The sequence below is a fragment of the Ovis canadensis genome, chromosome 26, assembly GCF_042477335.2.
Source record: "Ovis canadensis isolate MfBH-ARS-UI-01 breed Bighorn chromosome 26, ARS-UI_OviCan_v2, whole genome shotgun sequence".
Classification (NCBI taxonomy): Eukaryota; Metazoa; Chordata; class Mammalia; order Artiodactyla; family Bovidae; genus Ovis; species Ovis canadensis.
This window is the reverse complement of record NC_091270.1, coordinates 29,067,154-29,084,968: the sequence shown is the minus strand read 5'-3', so window position 1 is coordinate 29,084,968 and position 17,815 is coordinate 29,067,154. Positions and strand designations below refer to the sequence as shown.

Sequence of the window (17,815 nt, the reverse complement as noted above, 5' to 3'; positions counted from 1 at the left end):
AAAAAAAATACAGTTTGTTGACTGCTGTCAAACATGCATTCTCCATGCAGGTACACTGTGTGGTCCTAACAGTCAAATCCTCCGCAAGCCTCCCCTTCGGAACTCACCTGCTTTCCAGTGGTACATTACTGCCAAGGACCCAGCTGTCCTGCAGCTGGACGGACTCGGGTGTGGTTTGCAGCTCGGCGGGCAAAGCAGCCGGCGGGGCCGGGCTCTGGTTCCTTCTATTGGTCAGGGAGTTCCTATTGAGAGAAGTGATGGATGGATGATGCTGTGCGGAGTGCTGCTTATGGGAAGGTGGCAAAGGCTGGAGGGTGGACTGGCCTTGGTTGTTTGCAGGTTGCTCTGAAAAAAAAAGAAAAGGAAACTCATTATATATACGTGTCTGTGTACATACACATTTATACACACTACCAATTTCTTGGGGCTCCACCATAGATCCATTAGCATTAAAAATGGCATAGAAATCCATTACCTAATATATTTGCATATTATTCTATTAGGCGGGTGTTCAGTGACATTCTCTAAGAGCAAGTTTACCCTTGATACGCAAAGTTCTAATTAATCTACAACAGATGGTAAAATTGCTTTTGGTTTTAATTTGTTTCAGATTTTTTTTTCATCTGGTTTTATTAACACCTACAGAAAACAGCATCTGACAGCTCCCCTAATGTGTCTTTACATTTCAGCTTTTTTTTTTTTTTTAACAAACCAACCCTGAAATTAAATGGGTAATTTCAGTAGAACACAAAGGTTTTGGAAATGCATATAATCCCTATAATTATTTAATGGAGTTTTTTTAAGCTTTATTTAACTGCAATAAATTATTACAAGCTCGCTGCTGAACAGTAGTTGACTACTCTAGTTTAGTGCATTTCAAATAAGGCAGATCTGCACTGTGATCTGCTAATAGACGCTAAGTATTCTTTAGCAGAAGGTCACTCTGTGAAGCAGATGTTGTTTCATGGATATTTAACAGACTGAATCACAGCTGATTGCAACGTCAGAAGACTCATATACTTAACGACCGTTACATCCATTAGAAGACACACAGAACAGATTCTCCAATTTCACAGTATGCAGTGGAAGTACATTTTGGAGTAAGTCACAGGTGACCACAGTGACTCATGTCACTATGTCACTGGTACGAATATTTTGTTTCGAACCAGAATCCTAGCGGATCCAGCAGCTTCAAAATATAAATACAACAGTAGGCTGTAGCTGGGCAAAAAAGTCCCTCAAGCTAATAAGCCATAAGCTAAAATGCACAAATGAATGCAACATCTGAGGCCCACGTCTCAATCCCATTACCTAAGCTGTGGACATGCCAGAATTCACAAACACTACATTTTAGCCAACAGACAGATGACTCCTTAATTTAATGCTAAACTTATTATGGTTCCGCGCACATAAGATGTCAATTTTTGACTAAATGCAGTTCAAAGTGCAATATAATTTTGAAGTGATGTATTAAATCACGCTATTAATATAAATGCATGTATTAAAAGAGAATAGGAAACACAGGGACTATCTTTCATCTACAGTGTGAACTCCAGCAGTGATTGCTAAGCCAAATAACACAGTCAAACATTATAATTCTGGTTGCATGGAATGAATACATGACATGTTAATAGTGTGAATATATATTATCGAACCTCTTTACAGGGTACGACAATTAAAATAGCTCCTCCCACAGTACATAATATCAGTAATTACTGCATGTTTCCAGCGGTCCCTAATAATCCATATCATACCATTTAACAACTAATAATTTCTTTCTCTTGAAATGAAGGACAGAAATCACACCTAAATCCATGCAACAGAGCTGCTTCCTTGCAGTCTTCTTGAAGATTCCCACACTAGAAACTACACAAATCTTACTTGGCCCATTGGTTTGCTGCTCATGAAAAACTATGGGTGTTCAAATATCAGTTAAAGTGAATCAGCCTTTCAAGGAATGGCAGGGTTACAATACAAATATGGTTTTAATCTGGTGAGGAAAAGAAACAGACATTTTAAAATTCATGGTAGATTTACCAGGTAGGTGGTGCTAGTGGTAAAGAACCCGCCTGCCAATGCGGAGACGTGAGAGAGACATGAGTTTGATCCCTGGGTCAGGAACATCCCCTGGAGCAGGGGCACAGCAACCCACTCCAGTATTCTTGCCTGAAGAATCCCATGGACAGAGGAGCCTGGCGGGCTACAGTCCATGGGCTCACAGAGAGTCGGACATGTCTGAAGGGACTTAGCATGCCCGTAAGCACATCATTTAACATAATTAGCTCTGCTGTTCCTAGCATCAGCGCGTATGATCAGAATGGCTACAGAGGTCTTCAAGGAACATTTCAAGAAAATGCTTATAGGATGATATAATAAGCTACAGTTACGAGGGCCTAAACTAGGTTGGCCTCATAATGAAGAGAGAAAAAAGAAACGTCTTGAAAAGAAAAATATTAAGAGTGTGCCTAAAAAGAAGTAGAGGAATGGGGCAAATGACTCCATGTTTTTAAGTACAGCTTCATGAAAGAATGGAATTATACTATAGATGGGTTACACAGAATACATGATACATCAGATATTATACTATGCTGAGAAAGAGCTATGTAGTAGAGGTCAGGATAACAAACTGACTTCCTAACTCTGTCAGGTGTCATGATAGTGAGTCTTCGTCTCCTCATCTGTACTGTGGGAAATAATACTGCCCCACCTCAGATATGCAGATGATACCACCCTTCTGGCAGAAAGTGAAGAGGAACTAAAAAGCCTCTTGATGAAAGTGAAAGAGGAGAGTGAAAAAGTTGGCTTAAAGCTCAACATTGAGAAAACGAAGATCATGGCATCTGGTCCCATCACTTCATGGGAAATAGATGGGGAAACAGTGGAAACAGTGGCAGACTTTATTTTTTGGGGCTCCAAAATCACTGCAGATATGAAATTAAAAGACACTACTCCTTGGAAGTTATGACCAACCTGGACAGCATATTGAAAAGCAGAGACATTACTTTGCCAACAAAGGTCCATCTAGTCAAGGCTTGGTTTTTCCAGTGGTCATGTATGGATGTGAGAGTTGGACTGTGAAGAAAACTGAGTGCTGAAGAATTGATGCTTTTGAACTGTGGAGTTGGAGAAGACTCTTGAGAGTCCCTTGGACTGCAAGGAGATCCAACCAGTCCATTCTGAAGGAGATCAGCCCTGGAATTTCTTTGGAAGGAATGATGCTGAAGCTGAAACTCCAGTACTTTGGCCACCTCACGGGAAGAGTTGACTCATTGGAAAAGACTCTGATGCTGGGAGGGATTGGGGGCAGGAGGAGAAGGGGACGACAGAGGATGAGATGGCTGGATGGCATCACTGACTCAATGGACGTGAGTTTGAGTGAACTCCAGGAGTTGGTGATGGACAGGGAGGCCTGGCGTGCTGCAATTCATGGGGTCGCAAAAAGTCGGACACGACTGAGCGACTGAACTGAACTGAACTGAACGGAGGTATTAGTACCACCTAAGAATTCAATGAAATGCATGCATTCACCCACTTATGCACACACTTAGTCATTCATCCCACAGACATTTATCAAGCTTTTATATTTCAGGGATCTGCTAAACCAGTAACAGGTAAAAGCACTGTGTAAATGGTGAATTATTATAAATATTGTTATTGAAACATGAAAAGATTTAAGGTCTATTATCAGCACATATTTCAATGTTGAATTTAAGATCCTTATTCTTTTTTAACTTTAAAAGAATTTAAAATTTTTCATAGAAGTATTGTTGAATTACAATATTATGTTAGTTTCTAGAGGCTTGATATACTTAAAAATATAATTCAGTTCAGTTCAGTTCAGTCACTCAGTCATGTCCGACTCTTTGCAACCCCATGAATAGCAGCACATCAGGCCTCCCTGTCCATCACCATCTCCCGGAGTTCACTCGAACTCACGTCCATCGAGTCGGTGATGCCATCCAGCCATCTCATCCTCTGTCGTCCTCTTTTCCTCCTGCCCCCAATCCCTCCCAGCATCAGAGTCTTTTCCAATGATATACTTAAATAAAATGTACTTAGTATGCTTACTATACTTCAATAAAAATATAAACAGTGGTGCTCACTAGGCTCCTCTGTCCATGGAATTCTCAAGGCAAGGATACTAGAGTGGATTGCCATTTCCTTTCCCAGGGGATCTTCCCAACATAGGGATTGAATGTACGTCTCCTACTCTGGCAGGTGGATTCTTAACCACTGAGCCACCACAGAATCCTCACTACCAGTGAAGCAAACCCAGATAATGAAAGCTAGGTTCAACTTAAAATCTGACAACAGGACAGAGTAAGTGCAGAGTCTGAGCGAGATGGAATGGATAGCCAGACATTTAAATTCTGCAGCAGACCACAAACAGAAGCTAAATCTGAGGATGCAATTGGAGGTCAATGCTAGTTCTAAAGATTCCAGCTCACAGGACGTGAGAAGTAGCTGGAGCACGTATTTATCTATACCAACTTCTTTTAGATCGATTATGTTTATAAAGCATAACAGGATGAAATAAAATTTAACACTGTCAGAGAAGACAACAGCATAAAAGAAAACTGAAAGTAGGAAAGACAGAGCCAAATATGAGAGGAGTGGGTGAATTCCTGCTCTGTGGCTTTACACTTTCTTCGTTTTTGTTTTTTAAAAGGATCTTTTATTTTTGAAAGTATTTATTTATTTGGCTGTGCCAGGTCTTCACGTGGCATGCAGGATCTTCTGCTGGGGTATGTCGGCTTTCCTCTGGGTGCGGCATGTGGGCTCAGTGGGATCCCACTGCACGTGGGATCTTACTGCCCAGACCAAGGACTGAACTCTCGTCCTTGCACTGGAAGGCAGATTCTGAACCACTGGACCGTCAGGGAAGTCCCTACACATTTTTAAAGCAGGGTATAAATCTGGCTCTAAATTACCTTGTTGCAAGCACAAAGAGGGAAACATGATCAATTACATGATTTGGGGTATTTTTAAGCTCAAAAAACTTGCTTAAGAAAAGCATTGAGGACAGAGAGAACATTCTCATTTAACCTCATAGGAAGACATATGAACATCCAGGGCAAAGATTTATAACCAAGATTCGAAGTGGGCACAAGGGTTTAGACTTGGAGACCAGCAATAAGAATCTAATATAAGTGGGCAGGTCCACGCGAGAACAGCCAAAACACCTACTATAGACTTTGCTTTAAGCTAATCCACTGATACAGACTTTACATAGACTTGAGAAAAAGTTTTAGATGGGACCGCACAGAGTCACCAAGTTCAATGTTCCTGAGACACAGCTCTGAACATGTCATTTTATTCCTAGAAAACCCAAATGGCTTCCTAGTGCCTATAAAACTTATAATGAACTCTAAAGGTCAATGTGATCCTTGTCCACGATAGTCCCCCAGATATTTCTGCAAATGTTTCTTCCATGAATTCTCTTGATGTATCCTTGTCCTAGTCAAGCTTGCTGTACCCAGTACACACCACCGCCCCCCCAACCTTTTGATTTCTGTACAGTGGCTTCTATCTGAAAGACATTTTCCTCCACCTTTCTGTATCCAAACCCTGTGTATGTCTAGCTCTAAGGATGATGACACAACTCTACTTCTGTTTCCTTCAAACAGAAATCAGTTATTTCTTCCCTGAATCTTCTTAGGTTTTTTTTTTTTTTTTAATCTTTCTTTCCCATGGCCCTTCTCCTTTTCCTATCTGTATTACAACTAATTTTAGAGGTCTCATGTTCCCCGTTAGACTCTCTACGATGATAAATACTCCAAGGATACTTGTTGAATGAAGGATTATTCGTGAAGAAGTCGATGAAGGGTGAGTTGAAGTAAACGCGGAGCCTTCTCACATCGCCTTCTATTTTTATTACTGAAGTATAGTTGATGACAGTGCTATGTTAGTCTCGGGCGTACAGCACAATAATTCAGTTAGACAGCTTGTGCTGCCTTTAATTGTAAGGCAATTTGCAAACGAGCCTTGTTTCCCCAACTAAATTCTTAGATCCTGAAAGGCAGGACTCTAACTTAAAGTTCTTTGGATTTATCAGTACCTTTACTAAGCCTTCCCTGGTGGCTCAGACGGAAAAGCGTCTGGCGGCAATGTGGGAGACCTGGGTTCAATCCCTGGGTTGGGAAGATCTCCTGGAGAAGGAAATGGCAACCCACTCCAGTATTCTTGCCTGGAAAACCCCAGGGATGGAGGAGCCTGGTGGGCTACAGTCCAAGGGGTCACAAAGAGTCGGACATGACTGAGCGACTTCACTTCACTTACTAAGCCTTATTTAAAAATTCCTAAAAACATGTTGGATGGTTGGTGATATTTACGCCTTAACAGGACCTTAGCGGGTGGGGGTAGGGGTTTGTCATCTCATCCAAGAAGGGTAGCATGCAACTCGCTCCAAAAATTGGAGTTCTGGAATATTTCTTTTGAACCATGGCAGATGTTCCAATATTTAAAATCTACCTTTTAAGATGTACAAATATGGAGCAATTAGATAAAATATATAAGAATATATGATATAAATATATGATATGAGCAATACATAAAATATATATTATAGCTTGCAAAATATAATGTCTTCCTTATATTTTAAAGTTTATGATTAGAAATGCTCCAAATTAGATATTTTAGAAAAGACGTAGGTTAATTTTTCCAAACAGTCTTCTGTACTTTTTTTAAAAAATAAAACTTTTGGCACTGTGCTTCTAGAAATTATATACTATTCCTAACTAGTGTTGTTTCTTTCACCCCATCTTTCTTTGTCCAAGTTCCTACAGGTCATATATCCTTCATGATAGCCTAATGGTTTCTGATTTTTATTTGATAAACTGAACACAGATGATAGCCAATATCTGTTTAAATTTGCTTTACATTAATAAATATTAAATAGACTTTGCTAATTTTGCTCAGCTCCTTGCCATCAAAGAAGTCAGGTCTTTGACAGAGCATTGAAGGCTGTCCCATTAAACCTATCAGCCTGGGGTAAGATACACAGAAAGGTGGAAGGTCCGGTAAGGCAGTAAGGCGTGCAGACTATTAGACCACAAAAAGCTATTTGACAGTGGAGTAGATTCCAGTTTAATCAACCTATAAAACCCAATTCCAAGCAAATGTAAGGCATAGTCCCTGAGCGCCAGAGGAGGAAGAACTTTTGCCAGCTTTTCTGAACAGTAACTCTGCTTCATGAACCCTTGAGGTGGAAGGGCCACGGCACATGGGAGAGACACAAGATAATTTACTTTTCACGGGATATTTTCTTGAATAAGTTATATTTCTCTCTTAGCTTCATTTATTTTATAGTGCCTATTTGAGAGAACCTAAAAGATACAGTGCCTGACATATACAGGAAGAGCTAAAAGGCAACTTATTAATGGAAGAAATAACCAGCTTCAGGGCAGAACATCTTGAGGGAAAACAAAGGAACACAACAGCCTTGCCAGCAGCTAACACTATTATCACAAGAAGGAAGAACATGCTATCCAATATCTCTGAAGAGGAAACGCTTTTCCTTTCACAGCAACAAAGCAAGACGCAGAAATGTCACAGGAGGAATCAAAAAATAAACTACAGCCTCGGCGGTTCCCAGAGAAGAGGGAATCTGATCTCTCACTCGTCAAGTGTGGCAGCGTCTCTTTTTCCCATCTACTATGACCAGACCATCATGTCAAGAATTAAAAAAAAAAAAAAAAGGAACATCTTTTTTTTTAGCCTTTTTGGGCATATTTGTTATCTGTCCTTTTTTTTTTTTTTTTTTTAATTAAAAGCCACCGCAGACAACTTCCAGACAGTAAAGCTCAGTTCAGTCTAGCTCGCTCTGGTTCACTGCCTTGGGCTGTGCTCTCCGCGGACCGGAGTGGAAATGGACTTTCAAACAGGAAAGCGGGGAGAGGAAAGACTAGCTCCTTGGAGACAGAAATACCTCTGTGTGGCTGTCTGTCCACAGGTGTGCCCTGCCCAGGTGGGAGAGGCTGAAAGGCGGGGGTGCCGGGAGGGGTGAGGAGAAAGAGCCTGCTTTGACCGGCTGCCCCTAGGGCTGGGCCCCGCTGCGTTCCTTTCCTATTCTGTCCTGCTCTTCCTCTCCAGCGACTCGGACTGGCGGGCTCGCTGCAAAGACCTCCAGGGAATAAACCCGCTATCTTGGAAGAGGCTTAGAAGCTAGACTTGATAGCTGTGCTGCTTTCAAATAACTTTGCAGTCTCAGCAGAGTCTGCTAACAAAGTACAGATGGGGTGAAGAGGATGAAGGGATGAAGAGGGGAAGGTGCAGGGGAGAGGAAGCAGAGGGATGAAGAGCAGGGGTTAAGAGTGGGGCAAGGGGAGAGAAACTCGGAACACTGCTGGAGAGCCAGAGAAGCAGCCTTCTTCCTATGGCTTGAGAACTCTTGGATACCAAAGACAGCAACTTGAATATATGAACAAACTCTGCTTCTACCCCCCCTTCTAGTCCCCCGAGTTTACAAAAAGATATACCGGCCATGCTGACCTGGACACACATTTAGGAGGGCCCACGTCCATTTAGTGGGGATTAGCAATGGTGAGGTTAAAGCCTTTGTTTCTTTGCCACAAAATTCGCTCATTCTCAGTTGACTTCCCGGCTGTATCTACTTTCTCCCAGCTGTCTCAAACAAAACTGAAGTTTTCTGCAAAACTGACCTCTTTCTTAAAATAGATCACCAAAGCACATAAAATACTTCGATAGTATATATCTTATTACCCTATTAATTTTTGATTATAGTTGATTTACAATATTGCATTAGTTCAGGTATACAGAACAATGATTCAGGGGTTTTATTTTTCCACATAGTATTACAAGTTATTACAAGACATTGGGTATAATTCCTTGTGCTATACAATAAAGCCTCATTTCATATCCATTTTATGTGCAGTCGCTTAATCTGTTAATTTGATAGTCTTAATTTGTCCCTTCCCTCCTCCCTCTCCCCTTTGGTAACCCTACGTTTGTTTTCTATGTCTGCGACTCTGTTTCAATTTTGTATTCAGGTTCATTTATTGGGAAAGACTGAAGGCAACAGGAGAAGTGGGTGGAAGAGGATGAGGTCAGATAGCATCACTGACTCAATGGACATGAATTTGAGCAAACTCTGGGAGACAGTGGAGGACAGAGGAGTCTGGCGTGCTACAGTCCATGGAGGTCACAAAGAGTTGGACATGACTTAGGGAATGAACAACAGCAACAATATAGATTCATTGTATGAATTATTTTTAGACTTTCCACAAAGAAATGATATCATATAATATTCATCTCTGTGACATAGTTCACTAAACATAAAATTCTCTAGATCCATCCATGTTGCTGCAGATGGCAATACTTCATTCTTTTTGAAGGCTGAGTAATATTCCATTGTCAATATATATCACATATTCTTAAACCAATCAGCTGTCAATGAACACTTAGGTTGTTTCGAGGCCTCAGCTACTGTAAATAGGGCTGCTAGCGACCCGAGTTTGGAGTGGACGATCTAAGTGTACAAGGAATGAATCACAATTAGCTTTTGTGTTTGAAATTCTAATGTAATTCTTGGATTTAGCTTAATCTTTTGTTCCATCATCAACTAACTCAGTGGGCTTATGGAAGTTGCTTTTCCTTGATTTTCTAATGGTAAGCTTAGGAAACAATATACCTCCCTCATCTGACTACATTTCAGGACCTATTGGCAAAGGTATATTACAAAGTATTTTATGACCCTGAAAATAATAAATCATATTTTAAAATGTCTCCATCGCTTAGAAAATATCATATATATTGCAGACATTTCATTGACATTACTTCCCTATGAAGATAAAAATTAAGTAGCAAGAATTTTCCTTATATATGGGGAAAATTTGAGTCAATAAAATGTGTTCTTAGCCATATCACAATTCAATGGAGCCCAAATTAAACAAAAATATTTACACATTCAAAGTGCTTTCTTCTCCTCTCCTTTCCCACCCTGCAGATAAAACCCTACTTTTAATGAATTTACAGTCTAAAATTACTTAACATAAGAGAAAACAATCTACCTGGGGTCAAATTCTATCAACAAAAAGCAAGAATTTTTCTCCTCCAAACTTCAGATAATGCAGCCATTAGATAAAGTGACAAGCATGTTTAGAATGTTTACAGATTTAAAAGGAATTAAGAACATACGAATAAGACACCATGAAAAGAGAAGAGGTGTTATTTTAAAAAGTTATATAAAGAATAGTACAATGTGTATGCAAACACTGAAGTTAGAAACTCATTGGGCAATTCAAACAATATATTAGGTAACTGTAGAAAGTACCTTGGAAAAGAGATCTGGGAAAATCACCCAGATGGGATCAGGAAGACAGACTGTCTAAGTAGAAAAGAGTAATTCACAGACAAAAGACAGAATGAAAGAAAGGCCACTACACATTCAGTGAGAGTTCCAGAAAGCAGGGATAGAGTTTTATTTGGAGATATATAAACAGCTTTCCATACAGCTCCTAATACCACACTCATCAGTCAGTTTGGTTGCTCAGTCATGTTCGACTCTTTGTGACCCCATGGACTGCAGCACACGAGGCTACCCTGTCCTCCACCAATTCTCAGAGCTTGCTCAAATTCATGTCCATTAAGTCAGTGATGCCATCCAACCATCTCATCCTCTGTCATCCGCTTCTCCTCTTGCCTTCAATCTTTCCCAGCATCAAGGTCTTTTTCAATGAGTCAGTTCTTCGCATCAGGTGGCCAAAGTATTAGAGCTTCAGCTGCAGCATCAGTCCCTCCAATGAATATTCAGGACTGATTTCCTTCAGGATGGACTGGTCTGATCTCCTTGCAGTCCAAGGGACTCTCAAGAGTCTTTTCCAACACCACAGTTCAAAAGCATCAGTGCTTCGGCATTAGGCTTTCTCTACTGTCCAACATCCATACATGACTACTGGAAAAACCATAGCTTTGCCTAGATGGGACTTGGTTGGCAAAGTCATGTCTCTGCTTTTGAATATGCTGTCTAGGTTTCTCATTGCTTTTCTTCCAAAGAGCAAGCGACACAGCTGTCAAATTATTAAGAATTTAAACTTCATCTTCTGTTAATTTCATATGAATTATCTCTGCAATTCTCTTTTTTTGTTATTGGAAAGCAGCCTTTGGGGGTGCTGTTTCATTTTAAAGGCAAGTTCTCTTGAATGGCAAAAACCTCTTTGAGGATATTTTGGCTTCTTTGCTGCTCAAAAGTGTGTACTGAATCTAAAATGTCAAGCACTCTAAGTCAGTGCTTGGAAACAATACCTTCCACTTGTTAAAGTAGTTCCTCTTTCAATATACCTAACACTAGGGCTTCCCTCATGGCTCAGTCGACAAAGAATCTGCCTACAGTGCAGGAGACCTGGGTTTGATCCCTGGGTCGGGAAGATCCCCTGGAGAAGGAAATGGCAATCCACGCTAGTATTCTTGTCCATGGACAGAGGAATCTGGCAGGCTGTTACAGTCCATGGGGTTACAAGAGTTGGACAGGACTTAGCAACTAAACCACAAAAAATGCCACCAACACATTATCTTCTACAGAATTCTTTGTTTTCCATAATCATTGTTTACAGCAAAGTACTTAAAACTTACACATGAGTAGAAAAATGGATCTAAGTATCTTGTAAATGTCTCAGTATACGTTTCAGGATATTCTTCTGCCCATTTAAAAATAATTTACCTGAGAGAGCAAGGAAAAAGGAAGAACCTGTCCCAACTGTGACAAGGAAGAACTGCCGACATACAATCAATAAACACTTTTCTCTCCTCTCTGATTTCCTAGTGGGCATTTGAGTTTAGTGCAGTTAAACTTTATTGACCTTAAATGGAGTATATGATATGATATAAATAAAGCATATATTTGTAATATGGATAAGAACAGGCTGGAAGGCAACTAAAAGCTGTAACTGTTGTGATAAGCGGCTTATAAAGAATAAAAAAAGCAAATTGAATACTCCAAACAACGCAGAACTTATGCTTTTCAGACAACATATTCTCTATCTCAAAGGAAATGTCTGGTATAGAAGAAAAAGTACTAGAAGAGGAAACAGGAAATACACAGTTGAGCACTTACTTTACTTAATTAAATATAATCACACATAAACCAACTAACTTCTGAGCCTCAAGTTTTTCTCCTCTGTCAAAGAATACTTGTGGTTGTGGGGCATACTGGGGTCATACAATAAATTCTAAAGTGTTTTAGCTTTAAAATTCTTTTTATTTCATGTACTTTGCAATATTTTCTTGAGATATATTGGTGTATATTATATTACAGTCGTGTCTGACTGTTTGCAGTCCTATGGACTGTAGCTCTCCAGGCTCCTCCATCCATGGGATTTTCCAGCCAAGAACACTAGAGTGGGTTGCCATTTCTTTCATCGGGGAATCTTCCAGACTCAGGGATCAAACTGTCATCTCTTGCCTCTCCTGCACTGTAGGTGGATTCTTTACCTCTGAGCCATCGGCTTCCCTTATTAAAAACTTAAGGTAATTTAAAAATCTTATCCTAGTATCTCAAGTTATACCTATAAATGTTTATGGGACATATTAGTTTTTAAGAAACTACTTCAAATATAAATATCATGAAAGTGCTACTAAATTAATTCATATCATAACTACTCTATCACATTATCTTATGCTATAAATATTAAAACCAGTATTTATTTCCTAAATAAACCGCTCTATGTTGCCTAATGTTGTAACTAGTGACATCTTAAGGTACATGCAGTAAAAATCGTGTGTGTTCAGTCATGCAGTCGTGACCCCATGGACTGTAGCCCACCAGACTCCTCTGTCCATGGGATTTCCCAGGCAAGAATACTGGAATGGGAATTCCCTTCTCCAGGGGATCTTCCCAACCCAGGGGAACTCAGGTCTCCCACAATGCAGGCAGACTCTTTACCAGCTGAGCCACAGAAGCAGAGCCCTCTTCCAAAAGCTGCCTTCGGATGAGAAAGTGAAAGTCGATTCAGTCGTGTCCAGCTCTTCGCAGTCCCACGGACTGTAACCTGCCGGGCTCCTTTGTCTGTGGGATTTCCCAGGCAAGAATACTGGAGTGGGTTGCCATTTCCTCCTCCAGGGGATCTTTTCAACTCAGGGATCAAACCCACATCTCCTGTGGCTCCTGCACTGGCAGGCAGATCCTTTACCACTGAGCCACTTGGGAGGCCCCCTAGTAAACAAATATGACGTCATACAATATGCTAAGGAAAAAGATCAATGGCAGAGTTAATATTTGGGGAGATCCAGATGAACAGGGTGGGTGTATACTTTCTATGTATTCTCTAATCACTTATTTTTTTCTACCATGCTTGAAATATTTTAACAGACGGAAATTAGAAAAAGGTTCAGATAAAATAGGCTGCATGTCTTTTCCCTAAAATTGATTAACTAGCTGTAATTTTCTGAATGTGCTGTAACTGTCATCCTAACTTTTGAAAAACAGGTCAGTTTTATTTAAATTTGAAAGTTCTTTTCTGGCTTTTATATAGTTGTTTTCACAAGCAAGTTTACCTACTGAAATCTGAAGTAAATTTAAATTCGATATAAAGTTATCTTATATGAACATATTATTTGATGTCATATTTGTTACCTGCAGCTTGAGTCTGCATTACCTGCCAATGTTTGACATGAAAATAGAGTCAGATTTTTAGTTTCCTTCCAATCACATCATGGTCTTTAAACAGAGATGGTGTTATCACAAACATTAAATATCACATAGATCCAACACAGACTCCATCGGACCCACTGTCCCCTTCCCATTCTTGGCATTTCCAATGAGGGTGATCTGTTACGTGGAAACCAATCATAACTTGATTAAAAAGGACATAGAGTCACCGTTTAAGCTGACACATGCATGTTTGCTGGACTCCCTTCTCCATCATTATTAATTAGAGTATAATGCGTGTGTGCATGTCAACACTAAATGCCTCTTTCCAACATATGTTTTCCTGTTGCTTCAATGGCTGAACACCAATGAAGAGCAGGATGATACAGTGCAAAGAACACTAAATATGGAAGATATTATGAAGACCAGTATCAAAATGAGATCATGCATAGGAAAGTATTTCATAAACTGTAAAGTACTATAGAAAAGTGAGGTGCTGTTACTCTTTGGGAGATTAATGACAGGTATCTTCTGAGTCTTGGCTGCACCTTTTAAAATGGTTAGCATGATTTGTTGAGGCTGGAAGCCTGTATCTTGTCACAGGATGCTAATTGCCTTTAGAAGCCTTCATCTCAAAATAGAGATTCAAATAGAAGCTAGTGACTGAGGTATTCTTGCCCAGATCTTCTAAACTTTTATTTCAGGCGTCTAAAAATATTTTAATGCCAGTTGATTAAAATTTTCCATAGAAGAGGGAAATAAACACTAGATTTATGGCAGAGAAGAATAAGGAAGATCTGGAATATTACTTCTGCTCCGGCTGCTGTATGAAAAACTACACGAGGTGATCTAAGCAACAAGAAATAACCTTCAGTCTGGCAGGGTCAGTTTCCAGCACGGGTTCTCCACTGGGGCTGAGGTAGCTACCTTCTCCCTGAGTCCTTGCAGGGCCCAGCAGAGTTCTCTGGGGTCTCTCCAGATCTGAACACTAATCGTATCAGACAAGGCCTCACCCTTATGATCTCATTTAAACCTTAATTACCTTCATTACAGGTCCTAGCTCCAAATATAGTCATGTGAGGACTTAGGGTCTGGGAAATATGAATCTGGGGTTCAAGCTCCCTGTCTGAAATCTAGTAACTGTGGAACTTCGAGCAAATCAATGTCATATTCCAAATTCTCTGAATCCTCATCTGTAAAATGTGGGTAAAATGTGAGGATTAAAAGAGATAATGTGTACTACAGGATTTTTATAAACTATGATGTGCTATTTTAATGCAAGGTCTTAATTTTTAGACTTTTCCCATTTACTCAAATAAAGTAATAATTTGCGGGGGTCGGGGGCGACTAGAGAAGATGTTCGGTTTGAGTATGCCCATAAGGTAATTTCTTTCTACAGGTATGTCTTTGAAAACATTTCTCCTCTCATATCTAAATTTATAAAGGCAAATATACATCTAATTATTTTTCAAAAGTGTCTCTTACTATCATTTAATTAAACTGTTTACCTGGGATAATATATCAGTAGCATAAAAGACAGATAGAAATGTACTTTATTTGAGAAATAATTCCCTGACTTTACAGGGTGGCTGGGTAAAATGTATTTCAATCCTCCAGACTGAATTCATACTTTTAAGTACCGAATTGTATTCTCTGCATTTAGGGCAACATACTAGGAAATGATGTTCCCACCGAAACATGTGAAAATGTAAAGATGAATGGAGCAACTTTATGTTTTATGGCATTTACTTTGAAAATCTGATTAAGATGGATGTCTTTAGCTCATAATTCTTCAATGTCACGTTGTCATAGTTCCCATCAGCAAGATGTTTTAAAGGGTTTCGATTAATATTGCATGCCAGAACTGAAATTACATCCTTTGTCGTTTAGTTCTTAATGGTGCAAGTGATATCTATCAGGTAGTGTTATATGAAGCATTTGTGAGTTTTATTGCAGGCTGTTTTCACAAATCTTTTTCAGGTTTCACAAAGACTGCTTTGGGTTTACCATAAATACGTCCTTCTGTTGAAAATCTGAATGATTCTTAAAAGTGAGGTTAAACGTAGATGATTAAAATTTACTTGTAGGTACAAGAAACTTCTACTTGAATCTGGTGTATTGCCATTTGCACCTAATCTTGAATATATTTTCTTTCAACCAAGTCTTTTAGTAAATCATTGTTATGATATACACAAAATATATGCCAAATACACATAGCTCACAAAACCTTCATCACTAGGCAAGTACATTATCTGCCTAATAAGGAAAACATGGTTGTAGGTATTAAAGAGCTAGAGAATACAATAATTACTGAATGCTGACTGAGTTTGTGCTGCAAAAGTGTGTGTTTTATTTTTTAAATATAATTACTGATTACTGATTCTAGTGTCCTGAAAAATAATTTAAAATTTCTGAAATTTAAGCACATCAAAGACAAGTCAATTTCATTTATTAAATACCCAGACTTATGATAGAATCTTACTTATATACAGATTATAAGGCTATAGGTAAAAATCTTATATCATATATATATGTATATGAACAGTATATGTGGTGTGTACATATACACACAGAGTTGCTAAAGTCTTGATGCTGTTATTCTTTACCATTTGGAGTTTTACAAAATACAAATCTACTCAAGATAAAACAACTCATCTAAAACATGACAAAGGACAATAGTGAGGGGCTTATTCTGGGATGTGTCTCCCTTGGGCAGTTGATGTAAGAGAAAGCTGGCTACACCTCTCCCGAGTGAGCTGCAGTCTTTACGGATCTCACGGACATGGCTTTTGCCAACTATATGTCCTTACAAAGGAGAACAGAAATATTCACGTTAAGATGGACATTCTTATCCAGCAGTGCCCAGTACATTCATCTTGTTTGGATACTGTGCATCTAAAGTTAGTCTCCTTATCTGGTTCTAGACATGAGGGGAAAACACTCATGTGGAAGAATGTTTTCAAATTCTGATTCCCCATGGAAGACCGCTGCACCTCTCGCCTCTTCTACAATGTTCACTTGAATTTTTTCTGCTGTATGTGGTTGACTGAAGGAATGGAAACAGTTCACTTCGAAAATATTCCCTCCATTAGCTAGGATCGATTTTTTAAAGCATTCCAACACGTCCATATATACCCTATAACAATTCCTTTACAGCTGATACTCAAAAATACTGTGTGCTCAAAAAGATAATGCTCTCCATGTTAAGAAAAGAAAAAGAAAAAAGGAAATTACACATTTCCCCCCTATTTTATGGGGCTTTTTTTTTTTTGCTAGCTATAAGTAAATTAGGTTTACCCAACAATCCCAAGGAGTTACTAAAAATCTAAGTTCAAATGTAAACTTATAGATCTTAAATGCAAAAGAGGGGTTGCACCCTGAAGGGGAAAATCCACAAAGGAAATTTACACTCAGTAAAGCTTATTAAAACTCATTATGCTATGAGTTCAATGGAAATTATTTCCTTTAATCTCATAGCCACCTTAAACTGTCAGTATTTATTAATATTTCACAAGAAGGGGGAAAAAAGTTTCGAGAAACTGAGAACTCTGGCAACGGTCACAGAGTATGATTCCAAAGCTTTTCATCCTAATTTACATGGGAATAATCATTTTTGTCAGTTTTGTTTCAGGCATGTTGTCAGGAGGAAAATGAAGAATGAAGAGGAAACATGAGCTTTAAAAGAGGCCTGTAGAAATTCAACTTTAGATGGAAGAAACATTTGCTTTATTTTGAGTGTGGGGTTAGAATGCCATCTAGTAAAGGCCAGTGTGGAGATCAAAACCTAGCAGCAAAAAAGAGAAGCATTTTTTTTTTCTCTCTCTCTCTGTTTTTTTTTTGGCTGCACCATGTGTGGCATGGGAACTTCCCTGACCAGGGATCAAACCGTGCCCCTGCAGTGGAAGCTCACAGTCTCAACTGCTGGATTGCCAGGAAGTTCAGAAGCATTCTTTTAAAATAAGAAAACGAAGCTGTATAACATTTTGTAGTAGGCAGGCAATGTTTTGTCTCATTTTTAAACTTTCTGAAGCCAGTTTATTTCTTTCTCATGCTAAGAAAGAAAAACATATTAGGTTTAAAAACATCTCTAAAAGAAATGATTTAAACACATACAAGATCCTAGATACCACTTTTCCCCCCTCCTATTCTTATACTATACCTTGGGATTGCCAGGTTATTTTTACAATCTCACAATAGTTGCTAATGTAAGCA

The 17,815-nt window shown here is 39.1% G+C and overlaps 1 protein-coding gene across 5 annotated transcripts in view; it reads right to left on the bottom strand.

Annotated features, from left to right (window-relative positions):
* TENM3 (teneurin transmembrane protein 3) overlaps positions 1 to 17,815 on the bottom strand; it is a 629,396-nt gene that overhangs the window by 187,176 nt on the left and 424,405 nt on the right. For all 5 annotated transcript variants that reach the window (XM_069573182.1, XM_069573184.1, XM_069573185.1 and 2 more), the window contains one exon: positions 108 to 345. In XM_069573182.1, coding sequence (XP_069429283.1) covers positions 108 to 345 — 238 coding nt within the window. The remainder of the gene's footprint in view (positions 1 to 107; positions 346 to 17,815) is intronic.